This window comes from Crocodylus porosus, unplaced genomic scaffold, assembly GCF_001723895.1.
Source record: "Crocodylus porosus isolate Cpor-Errol unplaced genomic scaffold, CroPor_comp1, whole genome shotgun sequence".
Classification (NCBI taxonomy): domain Eukaryota; kingdom Metazoa; phylum Chordata; order Crocodylia; family Crocodylidae; genus Crocodylus; species Crocodylus porosus.
In genome coordinates, this window is record NW_017728909.1 from 75,406,428 (window position 1) to 75,430,568 (window position 24,141).

The 24,141-nt window shown below is 40.8% G+C and overlaps 1 protein-coding gene across 1 annotated transcript in view; it reads right to left on the reverse strand.

Annotated features, from left to right (window-relative positions):
- MCC (mutated in colorectal cancers) overlaps positions 1-24,141 on the reverse strand; it is a 357,260-nt gene that overhangs the window by 261,757 nt on the left and 71,362 nt on the right. Inside the window, exon 3 of the mRNA XM_019532486.1 lies at positions 21,409-21,620. Coding sequence (XP_019388031.1) covers positions 21,409-21,620 — 212 coding nt within the window. The remainder of the gene's footprint in view (positions 1-21,408; positions 21,621-24,141) is intronic.

A 24,141-nucleotide genomic window follows, 5' to 3' on the forward strand; every position in this document is an offset into this window, starting at 1 on the left:
TTTTTTTTTTTTTTTTGGCGTGGACAGTTCAGTGCAAGGTAGATTAGAGCCTTATGTCAAAAGGTACTTACAGCCCTGTAACAGGACCCTTAATCCTGTTCTCACTTATTATTAGCAACAGGACTTTTTTGTTTTCAATTTGTCATTGACTCTTAACAGAGACAGGATTCAGTAACAAGTGTTCATGTAAGCAGGCTGCCCTCTTCTGGCTGATTACAGCTTAAAAAACATGCAGCATCCTTCCATAGATAAACTGACAACAAAGCTCTCCTTTTAGTGTTAAGTATTAGAAAGCAGTGGTCACCAACCAGTGGATCTTGATCCACCAATAGATCTTGGAGCCTCCTGGAGTCAATCCAAGGCTAGGGTGGGGGACTGAGTGTCCATGTGTATGCACACACACATCCCAACCCAGCAGGTCAGTCCGTGGGAGAGGGAAGGGGTGGAGACTAGATCGAGTCCCCTGTAGTGAAGGACAGTGCAGCAAAGCAAGAGCACAGGTAAGTTGAGTGGGGCCCTGCCTGGGTGTGACTTGCCTGCTGGGGAGGTGTGCCCCCAAATAATTTTTTCCCCTCTGCCTTGATCTGCACCCCCCTCTTCCTTCCCCACAGACTTACCTGCCAGGAGGGTGGGGGTGGGGGTGGCAGCGGCACACAGTATATCTTGAGTTGCTTTTAAATGCCAAAGGTGATCTCCTACTTGAAAAGGTTGAAGACCACTGTATTAGAGCATTTGCTTCTGAAAATGTTAGACCAGGGTGGGCCAAATGCGGCCCACAGGCCAGATGCAGCCTGCCAGCCTATTCTATCTGGCCCATGGGGCCCCTAAAAAAAATTTAGAAAATTAATATTTGGCTACCCCTGGCTGCCTGTCATGCAGCCCTCGATGGCTTGCCAAAACTCAGTAAGCAGCCCTCCGCATGAAATAATTGCCTGCCCCTGTGTTAGACCAAAGTTTCTGGTCCTACAATAAAGTGCAGACATCAGCTTTATTATGTAGAGATAATACCTTCCCCAGAGTAATCATTAACTTTGATCTCCCTTGTAAATTCATGATTATGGTATCACAGTTTTTTCAAGTATCTTATTATTGACATCCAGACCATGTTTCAAAGTTTTTGAATAATTAAAAGATTTGAAAATGGCTCTGCTTTGAAATTTTTATGAATGGTCTACCATTTCTTCAGTGCAATAAAACCACATCAAATCCCAGAAATATAAAACCTATGCAGCTTTAATTGACCACCCCCAGGCAGCCTCACTGCTTTTAATCCCTATGCAGTGCTCAAGTATGGTACCGTGGTGATAAGAACATTATAAATGCCAAAATACATTTTTACATTGATTTGTGCTGCAGGCAACCTTCAAGGGCAAAAACCAGTAAATTCTTTAAGAAACTGTCAAGCTTTTTTATTGCTATGCAGAGGAAGGACAGTCTTGTGGGTCAAAGAATTCCACAGGGGCCTGTGGGCTTCTATTTCTGGTTCTAACATCATGCTTGTGTGCCACCAGAGACTATTTGCTTACAGTCTCTCTGACTTGGCCCCTCAGCCATAAAATAGGGATGATAACATTTCCTTTCTCTCAACTTTTGTCTAATATTTAGATTATATACGACAGGACCAAAAAACCTGTTTTAATGTATATTTATATGCTGCCAAACCTATTAGGGTCTTGATCTCAATTGAGGCCTGCCATAATGTAAACAAAGGGCACTAGCAACTAACAGGACATGTCTAGCAGTCATGGAAGCTGATGGAGAAAGAAGTATGCCAATAAAGCCAAATGCTATAAAAATCAAACATAGTAAGCTGAGCTACTGGATGTTCACAATGCATTGTCAACATTGAGTGTCTTCTACAACCAACACGCAGTTTCACTGACAAGTTCTTCCCATAATTTTAGAGCTGCTCAGGGAGTATGAAACTTACCTAGTCGTCATCATTAATTCAGCTATTTCTGCTCACTTAATTTATTCATCTGACCACACTATTCCTATTTATTTATTTTTTTAAAGATCTTCAGAGGGTATTATTTTTAGCCTATAAAAAAGAAATCATATTTATTAAATGCAGAGGGATATTTGTTGGAGAAATCTGTGCAATGTGAAGTTTTGTTTCTACCTAGGAGAAAGTGTACAATCTTTGAATTCTCCTTTGCCTGACAAAGCCTGTTTGGGCTTGAAAACTTGCAAATAAAAAAAAATATTTGTTGCAACTATCTAGTTGGTCTATTAAAAGATATCGCCTCTACCCCAAGAGTGTTGTCTGCCTTAAATGTATCCAGATCTCCCTTCGAATTCTGACACATTTCCTGCAGATGTTGCCTTTGTGTCATCTCTGAAGAACTAGTATAGTAGATCAACTGAAGCAGTGTAATTCTTCTTGAACAAGATCCAACTTCCCCAACTTGTGTTACTTTCTAATTTTGAAATTTTTGTAAACTATAAAAAATTTTACTGCTGTGGGAATTTTACAAGGGTTCCCGCTCACAAAATCCCTCAGGTATTGGAGTCATCCACAGGCACAACAGTCACTGCATGTGAAGATGTTTCCTACTGTTCTTGTTTTGTCAGATGTTGAGTAAAAACTGCAGCAAAAACAGCTATTTGTTAAATGTAAGTATACATATGCACATAACCCCTCCCCTCCACACCATACATAGTAAACAAGTCAAAAAAGAATTCAGGCAAGTGATTCCACCTTGCACATAATATGAATGATCAGTTGATCAAAACTCCAGCATGCATGAAATTAGGGTTTTTCAGTCTGCCCTGCCTAGTTATCTTTATAATTGAAATGTTTCAATGTGAAATCCACTAAACATAGCTATTTCTCATATTAATACTCCTTTTTAAGGCAGCACCTTGCAGTCACAAATAGTTTATCCATTCAACATAACACAAACATTATTAAGAACCACCCCCAAACACCACAAAACCATATTGGTGTACGATGCAGTTTTCACATTGGCACAAAATATGCAGCTATCCTAGAATCAGTAGGCTGCAGTTGCAGAAGAAAGTCCTAGCTTGCAGAAAGTTAACATGGAAGAGAAACTTGGAATGGGAAACTCAATACCTGAATAAAATTTCCAGAGCAATCTTTATTCAGCAGCCCTAATGCACTGATTTAAAAGGGACTCAAGGACACTGGAAAGGACAGCAGTCTCACTTTGGTGCAAACCTCAATGCTATCAAAGGTTACTGATTTGTATCAAGAGAAGAAGTCCTCAAATCTGAAGAACACAAGTTCTGTCCCTTCCAGCACACAATCTTGATTAGTCTAAAATGGATACTGTCTAGAATAATAGGATTTCCAAACAGCACTTCAATCACAGTTCCCCTCACCCTTTCACCCCCTTGAAATACTAAATTCACTTAAAATGTCATGTCCTTGACCATAGCAATCTTCTTTTCATGCTCCAATATTTATTTCACCACTCCATTCACCAATCTGTCAAAATCAACAGGCCCTTGCTTTCTGTCATTTCATCCACAGATATCGGATTCTACCTGACCCCAGAATGCCTTAAAAAAGGCAGAATGACAGACAAAGCACTAGGGCACTGATGTAGGTCTGTAACACGGTTAGGGACCTTTCTGAGAAGACAGTAATTTCTTAACTCCCTTTCTCTCAAAACCACCTCATCTCCATTTTAGCAAACTTGCCTCTAAACTGCCTAGTGAACCCGGCCCTTCACATCTATTACTCTTCTTTTGCTCTTCCCTTCTCTCTCTTCAGTTTACTTACTTTACTCTCTCCTTGTTTCCCAGCACAAAATCTCCCTGTATTAAACTTCCAGTCTCATCTTGTTTAACATTCTTGCACACTAATGGCTTGTACAAACATTTAGGGCATTTTTACATGTGCTTCTGATGTGGCACTGGGAGCTTTTAGTTAGCAAGCTACACTAACTAAAATCACCCGCATGTCACGTTGCATCAGTGGTCCAGCATGTTGCTGGGCTGAGAAAATGGTGGCAGCGTGCTTTGAACAAAAGCATATCATACATGTTTTAGTTCAAAGCACATCACTGCCATTTTCCCAGCATGGAGACGCACTGTGCTGCTGGGACACATGCTCCAGCAGACTCAATTAATGAAGTTGGGGCAGGTTCCCCCCCCGCATGTGTGCAAGTGCCTTTAGTTTCTCCTAGGAGAATGGCTGCTCTCCAAGGAGAAAACACAAGTGTACAGATGTTCAGGCTTTTTCTCCCAGAGTAAAAATGTCCAGTCCAGGAAACAAAAAACCTGGGAACAACCAGGGTTAAAGCACTCCCAAAAAAGTTTCTCCTGGATAAACAAATGTCTGCATGCTGTTGGCATTCTAACAAATATTTCCTCTCCTTCTTTATTTCCTTGCAAAGAACTGTACCTTACATATCTCCAAGTGTGTCAATTATTTGCAAATTAAATTCCTCCAAAACTTCTATCCTATTTACATTCTCTTTTTTTCTCTGCAAGAAAGCTTTCTAACTTACTTGGAGATCAGGAAGATTTGCCTCTTCTCCCACCCTTGACAATCTCTCTTGCTTCTTCCAGTCACTAACACTGAGGTTTATCACCTGCTTTCTTCCTCATTCCCATCCCCTTGGGCTTCCTAACCTTTCTTGGCTCCACTCTTCTTCTCCTCCTTCTATACCTATCACTGACTTTTCACCTTTTCCATGAAATAAAACCATGTATGGATCTCTCTCATTCTTGAAGAAATACACTGCTCTTATTCCCTTCTTCCTTTCACTTTTAAACACACCAAGCAGGTAATTTACACTCAGAATCTGGATTCCTCTCCTCTAACTTCCATCCAGATATACTCTGTCATCTCCAGTATACTGAACTCCTTATATTTTGCACATACTTAAACATACCTTGCCTTAATCAGCAACAAGCTCAGCACGTTCATCTGAATAGAACAGAGTCCTCTTGCACCTCTTCCCTACTCAAAAACTTATGATCTTTATCTGGCATGTTATCGTAACTTGGCTTTACAAAAATGCCTTTTTCTAGGTCTCCTCCTACTTCTCTTGCCAATCCTCTATGACTCTTTGCAGATCTTCCTGCCTTTTTCCAGTTCTCCCAGGGACCACTCCTATCTTTATGCCAGAAACTCACAAATTTACTTCTCTCCATCCAAACGCCAGACCCCAGCCTCTCTTCCCAATACTGCATCTTCCAAATGCTTCACAAGAGAGCTGGTTGGAAATATTCTGACACAACAAAGTTTGGTTGAAGGCTGCCATTTCATTGAGCCTGGAACACTCATTTGAAACAGTTTACGTTTGATGAATTTTTACCAAATCTGAGATGGGGTTCCAAGGGAGCTCTATGTGGGTTCCTAGTAGGTCTTTCCCAGGGCGAGAGATACTGGAAGCCATATAGTCCCCGGCCCTGGGGGACACTTTTCTGACAGGTCTGCACCAAAACCAGAAACTCCAAGAGTCTCTTTCCCATCCTACCCTGCCTCAGCAGTTATGCCAGTCTACATGATGATCTCATAAAATCTTCTATGCCCTTCTACCATCCCTCTCTCCACATACAGAATGCTCTTCTTAAGTTTGATGGAAGTTTGATTGTACCTTAGCTTCTCCACCAAAAGAGCCACTTCTTCTCTCCAAATACCCCCTCCAAATTCAAGTTAACTCACAGCACCCCAGCATCTCAGGATGCTTTCCACCTCCCTTCAACCCCACTACTCCCCACAGAGTGGGTGGGTTAGCTTTAGCCCAAGCTGTCTGCTCCAGCCAAGTATGGAGACATGTTCTAGTGCCCCCCAGCTTCTGGCCTGGGCTACTGCTGGCATGTGGCTGTATTTCTGAAATCAAAAGTGAATGTATGTCTGTTCACTTGTTTAACAGTTCAATCTACACAGCTTAGACCAGTGGTTCTGAACTTTTTTCAGTAGATGTACCCCTTGGTCTCAGAGTGAGACTTCACATACCCCCTTTCAATGGGAAATTAATTTTTTAGGCCCTCTGACCTGTGTTAGACAATGTATGAAATATATCTCACGTACCCCTTGATGAGGCTTCCTGTACCCCCTGGGGGTACGTGTACCCCTGGTTCAGGATCACTGGCTTAGATTAACCTGACTTTTTTCACTGTCTGTACTTCAGCCCATGGGCGCCAAAAAAAACTTGAGCAAATCTTTCTATTCAATTCCTCTCTTCCCCCTGCCCTTTCTCCCAAAAAACTCCATTTTTATAATGATGTGCGCTAGCCTCATTGAGTAAATGCATAATCTCACTGCTACTATCCTTCTCTTTCCTGTTCTTCTCTGCCATTGTGTTATGTACAGTATTAGTTTTTAGGTTCCTGATTTATCTGTCAAGAAGCACCTAGCACTTTTTGGGTGCTGCTAAAATAAGTTATATTTTCCTTTTCCCCCTTTCATACTGTGCAGGCATGTGCACATCACACATTCAGTGTTCATGTGAAAAATCAGCTTCAACCAATAATAGGCACTTAACACCTCTTTAAACATGCATGGAGCAGTAAAATTCAGTGTCTCACCTCTCCTGGCCCTCATGTCCCCTCCCCAATCACTGCCCTAAAATTGTAGCTTCAAGTTGGTAAAGTAATAGGAAATGCACAGCATAAGAAATTGGAGCTGGCCATTTAGCTTAAGGGCACAGACCTCACTCAGGCATATCAGTGGGGTTCTTATTACATTATGAACTCTACATAGAACAGAAATTGCCCTTCCTGAAATTCAAAGAGTTTATTCTGATTGCTTCCAACAATGATGAAAAGCAGAATTTACCAATACACTGCAATATGGCTATTATCATAATCTGTCTCCCTGCTGAGGAAGTGACACTGCTTTTGTACACCAAAATGAAGCAATCACACTGAATTTTTTCTTCACAAAATGGAGGTGGGGGAATAGAGAAAGAGACAAAGAGAAAGATGGCATATAAAGGACCACTCATCTCACCAGCAAAGGGGCATTTCTCTTACACTGACACCCAAACTGTTCTTAAAAGCAGCTGGGTGGCCAACCAGTCATTCATTATCAACCCCACAGAACACAAATGAGTAAGAGTTAGCATCACAGTCTAGTAGAAGCATTGTATGCTGTCTGAAGTCCATTCTCTTGGGCTGGTAATAACAAAATACAATTTGCAGGCCCAGGATGGTAAGAGGTCCCTGGACAATTTAGTTGTGGTACTCATACGCTCCTAAAAATGCCATGACAGCTCCTCTTTGGTTTATACCATATGCTTTCCAAGGGGCTTGAAAGTGTAGCAAGGATTGTCGATCTACTGCTCCAGAATTACTGAATGCTATGGAAAAGCTTTCTAAGAGTCCAGTTTACACTGAAAACAATAAGCTTTTCATTTATTCCTAGAATTCCCATGCCCAGCATAGTGAAAGTAGAAAGGCTATTGTTTTAGCATACTATTCTAAATATACTATTGTTTTGTTGTGTTTTTTAAAAAAACAATTGAGAGTTCATGTAGACTGCCCACTAGCAACAGCAAATGAGACTGGCCAAGCAGTCCGTGCTTTAAGAACGAAAGAAAGAGCTTGGTTTTCCAAACAAGGGCTATTGGTTGGAAGGGTTAAAAAATATGAAGTTGTGTTCATGGTTAGGACAGAAATTACTACTACTGTAGCTATTCTGTACTCTTGTTGGCCAACTGAAAACCAGGAGGTTAACATTGCTACAAAAGTATGATCCTGGGCCCCAACCTCATCTTAATCGCCTATGTAATGCACAGCATCAATACAGAATTATTTAGCTGTACAGGCAACCCCCACTTAGTGCTTTTAAATAGCTTTCTGAAAAACCAAGCGTTAAGCAAAATGAGTGTTAAGTGAAACCAAAAGTATTCGATGACCCAAAATGGCAACCACAATTATTTTTAATGACCTAAGATAGCAACTGTGAGTGTTATAACAAAACTTGCTGAGTGCTAAATGAAATCAAGTATCGATTTAACATCAGCATTACAGCGAAATAGCGCTAAGCAAAAATGTTAAGCGGAGGTTGTCTGTATGATGATGGTGCTGGCTCAGTCTAACAAGCAAACTGCCCTCGATTTTAGTCAAGTGGAAATATAAAAAGTTTGGAAAAAAACAGATCTGAAACTTTGGATCCAAGGACACACCTTCCTCCTAACTAAGAGAAAACGAGTGAGAAACGTGAACCAAGGTTTCTAAACAGCAGTCAGAGGGAAAGTCAAAGCCACTGTAATTAAATTAAATTAGAAGGCTCAAAGCTGTTCTGGACTCCTTGCCTCTTTCCACTTATACAAATACACACATTTATACACACTATCTTGTTTTTTAACATACAATTACTACACTACCATTTTACACTACACTACTACCATTTTAAAAGAATGGTCAAAACCCACTATCTTGTTGCATAGCACCTATATTACTTGCCTATAAAGGATATAATTTCACTGTCACGTAAAATATCCAATTAAAAGCCTCAGTTAAGAGTATCTATTAAAAGACCACTTGAACAAATGTGCCTGGTACTAAACCTTGTTACTTGGGGCTCTGATCATTTACAGAGGGAGAGAATGACAGGATGACCTTTCAAGCAACACACAAATACAGTATCAAAAATTTTAAAAAGAGGTTTTGATGTAGTAATATACCACAGAGAAGAAAAAAGATATCAATATGCTACAGAAGCAAGTTCTTAGAGTTTAATATTTTCTTCTTCTCCATCTATATTTCTGTCATGATCCAGTAAATTCAAGACAGAAAAAAATCTACATCCCACATAACACAGATGAGCCCCGGCAGATGTAATCTACAACCTCCGTTTTTAATTTATATGAGAAAAATGAATGACTGAGTACTGCTAGAGGGAAATAAAAGCCAGGGTCAAATAAACACAATGAATAATCCTATTACACCTGATATCCAGCTCCACACAAACAAACACCATTACATATGCTGGCCTGGAATCAAAGACTAAAAAACCAAACTGCTTCTCCCATCCCCAAACAAACATACAAACACTCGTCAGACAAAACCATCTTTGTGTCTGCTTTCAGCCGAACCAAGCTTGCTCAATCCATATTCCTATAATCAATTTTCATCTTAATAGAATCTTCACTTTCTAATTTAAACCTAACAGAATAGAAATGTTACTACACTGGAACCGCAAGCACAAAAAGAAGTCATTTCTTGGAGAGGTACTTTATAAAAAGCAGGCTCTGTTGTCCAGATTGTCAGATTTCTCTTTGTCACTAGCTTGCCCCTATTTAGGCAGGTTTCACTAGAAAGTACTAGATTAATATTCAAACGTAAAGCCTATAGTAGCATACAATGGAAATGGGAGAGTGTGAGACAGACAAAAAGAGACAAGTGTGTGCTGGGGGGTGGGCAGCTCCCACTGATGCGTGTTTCCCCAGATCTGTGCACGGGGTGAGGGCAGGTTGCTCACTCGGAGATGGGGGTGGTGCTGGGCTCTTCCTGGCAGGGGGATTGGGTCAGGCAGGTGTACAGCAGTGAAGCTGGGCGAGGGGCTATAGGGGGGCTACAGCCATGCTGTAGCCCCCCACCCCCCGCTCTCAACACTGCTGCCCACCCCCAATGCAGCCTCGGCCCAGCCCCCCGCCTTGGGAAGAGGCCTGTGCCACCCCTAGCCCCAAGCAAGCAGCCTGCCTTTGCCCCATTCACAGATATGGGGGGGCACATACCCCCCATGCTTCCCTTGGCAGTGCATGCAGCACCAGAAGCCACCACCCCACACCTCCCAGACGAGCCGCTCGCAGCTCTGGCCTGTGCCCTGATCCCCCCCACCTGCCCTGATCCCCCCCACCGGCTGTGCAGTGCCTGCCCCTGCCACAGCCCCAGCCCCAGCCCCATTCCCTCCTCACCATGAAAGCCTCAATCTGCTCCTCACCTTCCTTCTCTCATGCCTTTTACCCGCCACAGACTTAACTAGCCTGATGTTGCTCTCCAAGCTGCCAGGCTGCATATCAGCAGTCAGGTTGGTATCGGCTGATATGGCACACTAATAAACTGGCTGTCAGTATCAGCCCAAAAAATATTTATTGATGCACCCTTAGTACAAATATTTAAAACCTGAGAGGAACTTGCATAGGAATGGAGAAAGGCCCATCTCTCTGTTCCTTAATAGCAAAATGAACCCTTAAGACTCCAGGACCAGCCCCAGCTAGAGGAAGCTGATGCAGGGGTCACAAAGCAACTTCAGGATGTAGAAAAAGAAACCTGACCTAGAAGCAGACTGCCTGAAAAAACAGGGCTCCTAAATCTCCATACTCAGCGAGACAAACTAGATGTGGATTTGTGCCCCCAGAGCGTGCCTAAAATCAAAGGCAGTGCCAGGTCACTCTACATACAAAACAAGTCAAGAGCACATTGTGTCATTCAAAGTCACTCTCCCTCTACAGTAAATTGGGTCTCAACATTCTTCAGCTATCTTCTCAAAAGCTGAAAAAACAGATTCTGAAATTTGTGCCATTCTCATCTAGCAGCACAAAGAATTGCAGGACCACAAGCAACTGCATCTAGGAGCACAAACAGCAAAACTTCAAACTCGCTGCTAATCAACAGGTTCATGATTGCACTGCTGTCAGACTTCTGATTACTCTTTAATAACCTATAAAACCAGTTAAAATACATTAAGCCTGCAAACACAACGTTATCTTTGCAGTCATTATTTAGCCTCCTTCTGCATGGTATAATACCTTATTTCCCTGGTTGCATACTATTTCATAGGACTTGCCCCATATTCAGTGAACAGGACAGAATTTTCTCAGGAGAATAAACGTACGTTTTGTCTGCTGGGTACCTGCCTCATTTATTGCAGAAGCAGGCAGGTATGCTGTGAATGAAGCAAAGGACTGCAGGAAGAGAAAATATGGGCCTCATAGATAAGGCAGATAAATCTTGTTCTGGAGTTATATTGAACAAGTCTCTGAAATCAAAGTTTGTATAAAGGGCCACTAACAGCATGCTCCTGATCTTCTGAGTGATCCTGTGGAAACAGTTCAGGGCTCATTTTTGCCCAGTACTTACATGGGAAGTGTGGACACTTCTCATCTCTGGCAAAAAGACAGTTTGTTCTAGAGGAATAAGCACAGAGTTATAGTACAGGTTTCCCTTGCTTTATGCTGTACAAGCGTTCCTGGAAAAAGGCACATAACTCGAATTCGCATAAAGGGAACCCACTTTACAATGTAACAAATAGGGAGACATTCCAAAACCTCGACTGTACTGACCCCCAGACCCATTTCTACCACTTTTACAAGACAATTTTGGTACTCACCAACAGCAGACAGTTCACACAAGCACAGGGCACTATCATAATGGGGATGGCAACTACAGAAACACGTGTTGCAGACAATGAGTGAGGAGCACAGATCTACACAGGAGACTATATTTTGGTGCGCATCATTCCCACAATGCACCGCACAATGCATCTGACTGCAGGCTTCCACCACAGCAATCACATAAGACTGAATTTACCTCGCATATAACAAATTTTTGATATAAAAAGGGCCATCACATAACACCGAATTCGCACATATGGAACCCACATAAAAGTGAGGGAAACCTGTATAAGGAGCTGGTTTTTGGCTTTGCCACTGATTCACTGTATGGCCACAGGTAGGTTTTCTATCTTAATTTTCCATTTGCAAAGTGGCTGGTACAATGATTTGTTAACTTACTGAGAAGAGCGATTGATTGGCTATGAAGCCCTCCAACTTCTTTCAGTTACTATTTGTATTATCATAGCATCCAAGCATCACAGTCATAGGCCAGTACCACTAGACACTGCAGAAAGATAGTCTCTGCCCCTGAAGAGTTCACAATATAAGTATAAGAGGCAACAGATACAGACAGACAGGGGTGTATGAGGAGACAATAGTGGCCCCAGGACAGGTATTACGCTGATAATAAAGACCAGGAGCAAATGAATAATTCTGTAATCGTTGTAGCTTCTGAATAAAGTGCAATAAGTAAACCAAGGCTCACTAACTGAATGCATAAAATAAATATTAAATAGATGCCTCATTTGCACAGTGCTATCCAAACTGTACACAAAATGAGGCAGTGCTTCTTTGCAGACTGTGTGTGTGGCCATGTAATTAAAGACTTTATCTCACTGCTTTATGTACAAGTCACTGCTCTCATGCAACCTTAGTTTGAACAGTGTTTCCTGATTTCTGAGGGCTTGACCCTACAACCTAATACCATTCTTCTAATGTAATACATATGTGGTGGTAGCTCTTTTTTTTTTAATAAAGCTTGTAAAAATAATAAAGTGTGTGTAATTTTAACTACCTACCCCCCCCACCTTTATGTACCTTTGGTAGGATCTGAACTCTGAATCTTCAGCAAGACAACAGAGCTCAAGCTATCAAATTAACTGCATCAGCTGACAACAGAGGGAAAGCTGTTTGCCCAGAAGGCTGAACAGACCCCTGAAATGGTGCTAGGTTCAAAAGGTGACTGAAAAAACCCCAGTGAGGCAGCTAGGAATCGTGTTTCCCTGAGAAAGAGGTATCAGGTGGGACGATTTAGGAAAAACCTAGCCTGTTTCTCATGTGCACCTGAAGAGACTGCTTTATCAAGGGATTCTTGGTGCAGTGTTTCTTTATTTCGGAACTGGCATGGACCACATCCTTGGATGTTTGCATCTACTTCATTTTAGAATGCAGGCACACATCAATGACGACAAAGGAAATGAGGGATTTTGGGGGGGTTTTTTGTTTTGTTTTTGTTTTGTTTTTTTAAGTCTCTCTCAACTGTACTCAATAGAGCATCACTGGAAGGGGAAAAAAGAACAGGACATTTTGCTTCTCAAATGTCAATGCTAGCTGCACTAAATTGAGATGATGGGGCTTCTCAAAGAAGTCACAAGAATCTTTCCTAATGCATAGTGTTGGGAAATCTAAAATACCGTGGTTGTTACCAACCACAGATATTTACAGTTAGTTCTCTAGGAACACTCCCTTTTATAGGAACTTGGTGCCTACAAGATACTCCCATATTTATAAACAGCACATTTTGCTTTACCTGAAATAAACATAAGTAGATGGGGCTTTAGGCAAACACATACACATGCATAAAATATGGGAACAAGTTTCCAAAGAGACTCAGAGCTGAACACTTAATTCCATGTTAATGCTGTCTTTATGCTTGAACAGAACCCAAAAACATGCACAGAAAAAGTTAGTAACCATGTTTGAAAATTGGGCCTACCATGTGGCCACATTTACTGTTGATAGCTCTTAAGTGTACACATTGAAATCTTCATTATTGAAGGAATTCGACAAAGTGACCAGTAAAAATTCAATGCAAATAATTTTTCCTTTCTTTACCAAAAAGGTGTAACTTTCTGTATTTTTTTAGGAAATAATATTCAAAGCTAGTTTGCAAAGACTAGTTAAGCTGATCAAGTAACATATATATTCCTTAAAAAAATATATCACAAGCATCATTACTTCATAGTTCGATATAAGCTAGACAGGCAGAAGCAGTTGTTAGATGATGCAATGATGCAGTAACTGCATGAAGTACTCTTTGTGAGGCCTGATTTCAAGGATGGATAACATATCTTCTCCATCACTTGCTCAGACTGGCAAGACGAGCAACACAGTGAAAAACTCTGTTAGTTATATAAGCATGCCCCATGCCTCTCCTTCAGGGAAACTGTACTAGAGCTAGGGACAGACATGACACATAATCTAGCCATGCCCTCCTCAGCTCAGCTCCCTGCAGAAGGGAAGGGAGGGCTTGTCTAGCACCTCCTGGCATCTAGCCTGAGCTACTGCAGGCATATGCCTGAATTTCCAGAGAGAATGTCTGTCCAGTTTCAAACCAGTTCAGCCTAGCTAGGTTAGACTAACCTGCAAATATTGAATCAATTTAAGCTCAGGCTTTTTGAATGTCTGTCCCTAGCCTAGGTGTCTTACAACCAAACAGGAGAATGGAAAGTAGGCAGAGTAACTGTTTATTTTCAGACACAGTAGGGCCAGCAGGCATAAGGGACAGGTTACATTAATCATTTTAATTCCAAGACAGGATGTGATATAAAAATAGAACCAAGACCAAGGTCTCCATTCACTCTTTTAAAAAGTGAACAAATTGCATCACATTAAGATATTGCAAAATGTCACTTTATGGTATGGTCAGCTTTCTATATTAAAGCAATACTAACTGTAATTGTCAAACATTTGGTATCTATATATCACAGAATAGGCAAACAGTTGCTCAGTATTCTGCACTAACAACCTATTAATGCCATTTTAGGCAGCTGTCCAGAATTGGCTGCATGGCAGTCTGAAATAAATTCAATCCTTAATGATAAGCTTGTATTTGTGATTGTGTAGATATAACCTATTTATATAAAATAAGCAATTAAAATTCAAGTCTGACAGATTAAAGGGACAAGCTTTCAAAGTGGAAAAGAAAAAAACACCTATTCACTGAAAATACAACACTAGTTGCTAGATAATTGTCTCTAATTTCAGATAGAAAATAAAAACTTTCTGAAATCAGCTGTTCTGTCTTCCATATTTGCAGTTCTCCATAGCATGGATTCAAGACAGGAATACTGCACTATGTTCTTTAAAACCGGGTGTGTGTCTTTTGAATTAAAAAAAAATATATATATATATAAAAAAATCTCATAGCAACCATTAAGTGTACTGATAGATGCTGAAGCTAACACTTCTCTGATTTGTTCTGCTATGGATCAACTGCGTCTATTTTTATAGACAAACTCTGCATACAGAGATAGTCTCTAACTTTAATACATTAATATAACTTTAACACATACTTACGAGCCTAAGTTTGGTCTAGTCATCTTATTTCTGTTACACAGAAAAGGTGTGCAGCCAGACACGGAAATATGGTAAAGACAGCCCCCTTTCAAATATTTGTGTGTAGATACCAAATGCTGCAGGAACTGATGCTAATAACTCTCTAAATAATAGTCCCATCCCTCTTCCCCTGAATGGGTAACATATAGCATCCTTATGTGGAGTCAAGAGTGCTGTATCTCCTGCCTAAGATAAGATGTAAATACACAAGCCTTACTAAAGCAAGGTGGCCTTTGTCAGACTCTGTAAGCCGGTCTGGGACCTCAGTGGCATCAGAATGTTGACCAAGCTGAAAGTTTACAAAGCCATCATTCTCCCGACCCTCCTGTATGCCTGCAAAACCTGGACTGTTTACCAGCATCATTCCAGAAACTAAACCACTTTCACCTGTGCTGCCTGCAAAAGATACTAAAGATCAAATGGCAGGACAAAATTCTGGATGCTGAGGTGCTCTGAAGATCGGCTCTCCCCAGTATCCACACCCTATTGAAACTGGTGCAGCTAAGACGGGCCAGCAACCTTTCAAGAATGCTTGGCACTCTCCTGTCAAATAAAATCTTCTAAGGCAAACTGTCAAATGGAGTATGCTTTTACAGTGCACCAAAGAAGCAGTACAAGGACACCCTAAAGATGTCACTAAAGAGTTTTGGCACCAACCCAGAGTCGTGGGAGCAAATTGCTCGTGACTGTCCATCCTGGAGGTCATCAGTCCAGAGCAGATTACTGGCTAGAGCAGAGGCACAGGTAGAGGCAGTGAGGAAGCATGTAGCCAGGAAAATGAGGACCTCTCGTGTCCAGTCCTCTTCGCTCTCCTACCCTTGATGCAGCAGATTGTTCAGGGTAAAGATTGAGCTCATAAATCACCTGCGTACCCATGAGACCTGGCCTCCAACCCCCTCCTTTCTCTTTTTTTTCTCTTTCTTGTTTTCTCTTTTATCCCTCCCTTTTTCTTTTCTGCTTCCTTTCTCTCTTCTCTCCCCCACTCCCAGCCGCTGGATGCGGTCATTTTCATTTGTGAAGGATGAACAGAACAAAACAAGCAGTCATAAAAAGTTCTAGAGGACTTCTCAAGAGTGACATTTGGTGTTGGATCTAAATTCTAACTTGGTTAACTGCTTCCTAGCTAAATTCTCCACCTCAAGTGCCAAGTGAAAAGTTCATTTTTCACATTCTATTCTCACCTGCTGTATAGTGCTTTTCCTAAACAGTTGCAGTATTTCAAAGGCAGTGTTCTAGTTATGCAGAAATTAATTCGAGTCTAAAATCTGCACTTCCATTTGTAATGCAGCTGGAGCTCTTTTGGAAGGGAAGATACTGTGTGCAGAAAGACTAACTTCCTTATGTAGTGTCTGCTTGTAAGGGAGTGATAGAAGGCTTTTTTTTGTCTTCACTTGCTCAGAAGTGGGTACCTCCAAATTTCTGAAATGCAGTATCCTTTTGCATGCAACTTTTCAAATATTAACACATGCAAATGACAAAACACAGATGTGGGATGTTATCCATGTGGGTTTTATATGTGTAAATGCCATCAGGTGTGCTTGCAAGCATGCTTTAACCACCTGGATCAACTTCCCATGCAGATAACAGAGCTGAAACTGATGCTGCTTGCAGATGTTAAATAAATAAACCCTCCCCCACCCAACGGTGCTTTACTTTAAACTCAACACATTCCCGCACAAAGCCCTGCACATACCCAGAAGCAGCAGCACGTTACTTCAACCCAGTTTACTCAACTTCTGTAAAGATCATGTGCTTCAATGGGGTGTTTTTAGAGATTTTATCTAAAGCTGACTGAATCAACTTTAGCTAAAAGCCAAAAAAACCCACGCTGAAGTGCCTGATCTTTATAGATGTTGCAGAGGCAGGTTGAAGTAAAGCATTGCTGCGTCCAGTAAAACACCTTTTTTTTTTTTGCTTGGTTGGTTGTTTTTTTAACATCTGCAAACAGCCTGAGTGCACACTCACATAAAGAATCCAGCTGAGACAATATAAGAACACACTCAACTAAATGCATTATAAAGTCTTATTCCACAGTAGTCATTTATGAAAGGAAACATGGGAAAAAGAATCTAACTCATCCAAATCCCATTAGCTTATTAAGTTTGAGCATTACAACAAAAAGCTGTATTTTGTATCAAACTGTTGTTCTTATGGCATTTCCACAATGTCAGTTCTAATCCAAAAACTCACCCTTTCACTGTTTGGCTGAATTATAAGGAAGGATACACTAAAAGAAAACCAAGCCTATTTGGCTCTTCAGAAATAGCTTCCTGAAGAGTGAACACAGATAGATGGCTGCAAATATTTTATGTAGGAATGAATAAACACATGGATAACAAAGGTCAGACACTGAAATTATATAGGCAATAAAAATACGCAAATACCTAAAAACACTGCCTGACAAGGCTGGAATCTTGCTATAAATTGCCTATTTGCAAATACCTTTGTACCCAATTATACCATTAAGAAAACTTCTAAACGATTATATTCAAAGGAACATAATGGATCCTGCATACATGTATTGTTATATTTAAGCCAATGGCACTAATGGGTACTTCATCAATGGATTGTGATGATGTGTCAACCAACAGGCCAATGTCAGACAAAAATAACAGCATCCAGGTGAAGGGGTGAAAAGAGAAATATGGTCTTGCTATTAAACCTAGTGACAGGAAATAAAAAGAAGTGCTGCAAGATTTATGTATTCTATATAAAATGACAAAAGAATATCTTAGGAAATAGGGCAAAATATGAATGGGCAATAGAAACAAAGCAAAATGAATATATAAACATACACATGCAAGCATGAGTAGTCAGTAAGAGCTCGAAATCAGCTTGAGTTGTTGCTGTTGTTATTATTTAAATCATTTCTTGTAAGTGGTTTCTCTCAAAATATCATCCTCTTTTTAAATAGCTTCCAATCAAGAATAATAATGTCTTCCTTAGGGACATCAAAGTTCCATACTTCTAACAAAAGCTTGTAGTTGCTTGTCAAGATATTTGTACACACTGCAATAAAAATCAATCCATACTGCACCAGGGGACAAAAAGTAACTGAAACAAAAAGAGGTAAGATGCTGCACAGCAGGTATTGTATTTTTGTAAAGCTCTACAGAGTTCAAATGTTTTTAAAAATTCATAATGAATTTTTTTCACTTTGTAGAGACTGAGCTAAAATCTGGAGAAAGGACTACTGCCTCTACCATTTACAAACCAACTTATTTCATTGCTAAGAGTGACATAGGGCTTCTCTGCATTGACTGATAATTATTATACATGATATACAAGCATTCAGGGTTGCTTTCTGTCCGACTATATGGTGCTAAATCAAAAGCGGCTGTTGGGGGGGAAAAAAAAAAGCAAAAAAATGAAGCAATAACATGATAAGAAAGGGGGGAGAGGGTGGAGAAATACCTCAAGGTGGCTGAAAACGTTGGGGCTTAAATTAACTGGAAAAGGCCTACCGGACTTGGCTTCACTGACCCGACTTGGCTTCACTGAAGTGAAATGACTTACCTGGCCAACGGTAGGAGAGCAGTCTAAGATCAACAGAGCACTGGACAGTTACATATTTACTCTCTGGGGTGGGGTAGTGGTCACTTTTCAAGGACTGTCCAACAGAGCAGGCTGACACAAAGAGGTTTTGCATTTTGGAGGAGCCTGAAGAAGTTGGGCCTTTATGGAGCATGGTAAACTCTAGATAGACATGCCTGCATACAGAATGTTTTACACAGCAAAAGGACAAGGATTTTAATATTTCCAACTGGATATATCAATGGTCAGGGAACCCAAGAGGCAGAACTGCAAGTATTAAATCACCATCAGTCCTAAACCAGAAGACGCTAATTTAGATGCTAAGAGTTTTGTCATACAACCCAAGCAATATGAGACAGGTGAAAGCTTGAGGCTCATCACTGGTAGGGGTGCACACAGACACACAGAGAACACAATGTGGTGCAGTGAGCTTCCTAACTGCAACTGAAAAAACAGCTTTCCAGAGAGGGAGCGTGTATGTGCACATAAGAACTCATAACTGCAACAAGTTTACTTCACTCTCTAGATGTAGTCTGCATTAAAGCCTGTCACCTCTGATTTCCTGCCAGTATTAAGATTAGTGTAAAGGAGGGAAATATAAATAGCAAAAGCAGCAATACTGTCTCTCCTGGCATTAATAAAGTGGAAGAAAAAATCCACGTAACCTACTGATCCAGTGCTCAGCATGAGTCAAATGGGGACATTATTGTCTTCATCTACATATAAATTGGAGACTGCTTATTGTGCTGTGACGTGCCAAGAGAAAAGAAAAAAAAAAAGAGAAATAGAGGCATAAAAAATATGTAAAAACAGAGACCAGATGCCTTTCATGCTACTAAAAATAAATAGGAATTTAAACATGAACACAAACAGAAAATCCATGGCAAATTACATGCTTTCTAAAATTACCACAACCAAGACATTTAGCTGTATGAGCCTCACAACACTGCAGTCTATAAATCAACCTGCAAGGCACCAACCTATGGGCAAGTGTCTATGGTGCATAGGCACCGGAGGTGATCCAGTGTCTGAAAAGGACCCTGAATAGAGGACTCACAGTGCCAAGGACAAGAGTCATGCTGGCAGTAATGGACAGCTGGTGCCAGAAGACAGTGCTGAGCCTGGAAATGGTGCTACAAGAGCTGTCAGTATAGGTTTGATGTTTGAGATTATTTGAGTATCAAGAGGTCCAAAAAAGGAAGCAAAGCCAGGTGTAGGCTACTGGGATGCAAAAAGAACAGTACATTGCTACAAGCAAATGATGACATCTGGAGACAAAGCTATAAAATGGTGTCTCCTTGTGGGATCATTTTATTTCAGAGGTAAACAGGACAGTGGAAACGCTGACCTGCACTAAAATGAAGCCCAAGGGTGGTAGTTTTCCCCGAAAGAAAAAAAAATGTTCAAAGTTTTCAAACACCTTTCCTGAGTTAGTGAATGTAAGCAATTTAAAGAAGCCTTTGCAACACTTCCAAAAGCTCAAGGCCATTAGAAACTCAAGAGAAGCGCTGGGTCTCTAGCCAGGTGGTTAAGAACAGAAGATCAGGAACCATGTACCATGTTTCGGCATAAGGACAAAACAAGAAGTAAATAGACCTAAAGTACACATTAGAGATACTGCTAAGGTAAAAAAGTCTCCAACAGGAGTTCACAGCATGAATCACGTGCTAGTGAGAACACATATACAGAAAATTACCAAAAAACAGAAGCATAGTCATGCAGCTCTCTGAAAATCTACCCAGAAGTTGTAAGGCCAACAGTTAGACAAATAGTCATCTTGAAACCTGAATACAACACCAAAACCACCCTGTCCAATACTGACATGACTTCAAAGGCTCACAGTCTAGGTACAAAATAGTTCAAGTCAATATGTGTGCATTTACTGCACAGTAACCAAAATTACTGTGCAGTATGGGCACACATCTACACATGCATACGCATACGGTACAGTAAATATGGCAACTTATGCAGACTTGAACATAAAGTTAATACCTGCACCATGCAAGTATCAAATTTACACTCAATTAGTTACTGCGCACTAGTGCATGTGTAGACGCATTACTGCACAGTAACACTGTCTGTGTGGATTGACTGGAGACTAACTTTAGTCCCCAGTCAGTCCACACATGGACTTTAATGTGCTTTAATTCCTGCATGTTCAGACACTGGCCTATTCACACTTACTGAACAGTAATTTACTGTGTAGTAAATTTAAGCTGGTATAAATGCACATGTAGACACACCCATATTCTCCAAAGCACTAAGTGGAGATACGATTCTGGTCTGGAAATTGCTGAGCTAACATTTAACCAGCATTCTTGACTAAGGGTCTCCCCTAGGCAGTCCTTTTCTCTTCTAATCGCATGTACAAAATTTTTTAAATTCCTTCCTTTAATTGCACTGATAAGGTCAGTAGTTATTTACAAATTTGAATTAAATACCCAGTTGGAAAAAAACCCAACAACTTATCTTAAAAGCATAAGTTTCCTACTGCAAAAAACAGTCTGGTACATTAACCTGAATATACAATTACTGTAATATTTGCTTATGACAGTATGAAATATCAGCCTTACAAAGAGTTCCAAACAAATCTCAAAAAAATAAAACAAAAAAAATCCAAAATTAAAGCAAGAATATAATGGAAAGTATATTTTTACATCACTCTGACTTAGTAAGAAAGATGCTATTTACTCACATAATTTGCAATTGTGCTACTAATTTCTCTTCCCAAGTAAAAGTTTTCAACAATGTTGATTTGTTAATTAAATCTGTATAAAAGTTTAAAACTTCACCTGAATTCCTTACTGAGACCCAGCTCTTCTTTTCCCTGAGAGTAAGTCTCCAATTACACAAACAATTGCTAGCTACTTATTATTTGCCAAAAATGTAATGATGCTCCTGTAGAAGAAAATTACAACAGCCTGATAGTTTCTCTATGCCTCTGTGGACCACGATGCAAAGTTGTAATTATTATGTTGCAGGGGGAAGGAAGGGTTCAGAAGGGAGCATCACAAACTTAAGCTTTTTTATATTGTAGGTAAAATGTACTTACAGTGTTAGCAAGTTCTAAATAACTTCCTCCAACAGAATTACTAAGATTGGAGGCCTGCGTAAGCAATCTTTGCAAAGCAGCTTGTTGATTCACGCTACTTCCTCCATATTCCAAGAGTTTCTGTAAAGTAGAATGACTCTGCAGGTCAGGACTCTGAAGGTCTCTTGCACCAGAATCATATTCCCAGCTTTCTCTAGCTCCTGATAAGGCACCTAAAATACAGATACATAAAGCATATCCCATTGTAATTAGGAAGGCAGGTATAAAAATTAACATGTTCCTTCCAAAAGGAAGAAACATATCTTTATTAATATGATGGCAAAAAGAAACTCAGTACCAATCTAAGTGCACAACGCAGCAAAAGTGTATGTTCACATACTTCACACATACCAAGAATAAATCAATTAAAATTGAACCATTAATCTGTGGGAACACTCTCCTTCCCAGCTTCTGCTTCCTGCCCTTGCCCCTGCTTGTGGAGGTGTGGTCACATGGCACTGGACAGGGATGCCAGTGTGGTACTAGCCACATGGCACAGCATATAGCCCATACAGCATGTGGCCTGTGCATCCAGCATGTGTCAACAAGGGGCCTGTGGCCTGCAGCCACTCAGAAGTTGCACAGCCCTGCTACAGTGGATCACATCCACTGGTCTGAGGCCACAGAGAAATGAGGATGAAAAAAGATACTGAATACTTAGCCCTTTAATAAAAATGGCTTACCCTCTACCATGGTAGGGGCCTGTGGAATTATCAGTGGAGAAGAACCTCAACCAATGAATTTAGTAGAGCCATAACAATTTATACCAGCTACAGATCTGTCAAAATGCAAACGTCCAAGGGAAGGGTGTGACTTAGTGCAAGACCGGCACCTTATTTCTGGCATTTCCTGAATTCTAAGTGCTTCACTTTGCAACCTAAATAAGGTTTTGTTTTAACATTTTTAAATGCAGTTTTATATACATTTGCCATCTGATATGTGTCCTTCTCAAGGTAATCAAACCCCATCTTTTTACCCTGGTCTCAGTTACATTAGAGTTTTACCATACCATAAATCATTCTAGTCACCCTTCTCTGAAACACTGCAATATCCTCTGAGCCGGGTTAAGAAGTACTACCCATAGTATTATAAAGTGGTCATACAACTGACGTATTTAATTACATCATTATGATATCTACGTTATTCTCCACCCTGTTCCTTATGCATCCTAACATGCTATTTGTGGGTGCACACGGATTAAGGTCTTTATTGAGCTATCCAATGATAGCTGGTTCTTTTCTATTTTGATACAGTTCATCTAGACTCCCATATAATGAGAAGACATAAAAAACATGCATCAGTTTGCCACATGCACATACAGATCCATTTAATCAAAGAGAAAATTTGACCCAGCTTCAATTTGAATCAAGATGGAATAACTATCCTCAAATCCTTGTAGTTTACACTTCTGTATTAACACTAAAGGAAGCTTCAGCAGTTCCATTTCATGCAAGTTAAGTGCAGCCATCTGCTCCTTGCAAGTTGTCAATATTGGCTTAGTCTGGCAAAATTTGAATACCATTGCAGTTAGTGCAATTCATTAGGTTGGAAAAGGCTTTAGTGCTTTCTGCTTTTGAAGCACAAACCAATTTTTCAAGCAAAAGCCTAAAATAATTTTACTAGAGCTAGTATTAACTTACGCCAGCAGTTGCATAAACAGGTACAGAACAATAAGTTTATTACATCATTTTACTATACAAGAATCATATTCTGTCCATAGAGGTAAATCTACCTTACGCACAATATACGATCAGAAATTCAGGATCAGCTGGAGCAAGGCTGTCCAAATGGTGGCCCTGAGGGAGCCGCATACAAAAGGAAGGAGCCCTTGCAGAAGTCCATGAAGGAACACCTTGCTTTGGCCTTCAGTGGATTCATAGATTGTTAGAGGCTGGAAGGGACCTTGTAGATCATTCGGTCCCATTGCACTAGGCAGGAAAAGACAACTGGGGTCAAGTGACCCCAGTAAGGTGACTGTCCAGTCTTCTTTGGAAGATTTCCAGGGTAGATGACTGCACCACCACTGGAGGGAGCTTATTCCATAGTCTGGACACCCTGACTGTGAAGGAGATTTCCTGGCGCTGAGCCTGAAGCGGCCTTCCAGGAGTTCATATCCATTGCCCTGGTCTTCCCAAAGGGTGCCCTGGTGAACAGCTGTTCACCAAGTTCTTGATGTATTCCCCTGATGTAGCAGTAAGCCACTACCAAATCCCCTCTCAGCCTTCCCTTCTGTAAGCTGAAGAGACCCAAGTCCCTCAGCCTCTCCTCATATGGCTTGTCTTGCAAGTCCCTGACCACATGGGTGGCTCTTCTCTGAACTCTCTCAAGTTTTCCCACGTCTTTGTTGAAGTGCATTGCCCAGAACTGGATGCAGTTAGTACAGCTGCGGTCTCACCGATCCAGAGTACAGTGGGAATATCACTTCCTTAGTTTTGCATAAGATGCAACAGTTAATGCATGCCAGCATGTTGTTTGCCTTGCTGGCCACAGCACTGCACTGCTGGCTCATGCTCGTGCGATAGTTGATCACTACCCCTAGGTCCCTTTCGGCCATTGTGCAAGTCAAATTGTCACCACTGAGCCTGTAGGTGTGTTGGAGATTGTTTGCCCCCAGATGGAGCACCTTACACTTCTGAGTGTTGAACTTTCATAGATTTCACAGACATTAGGGCTGGAAGGGACCTCAGAAGATCA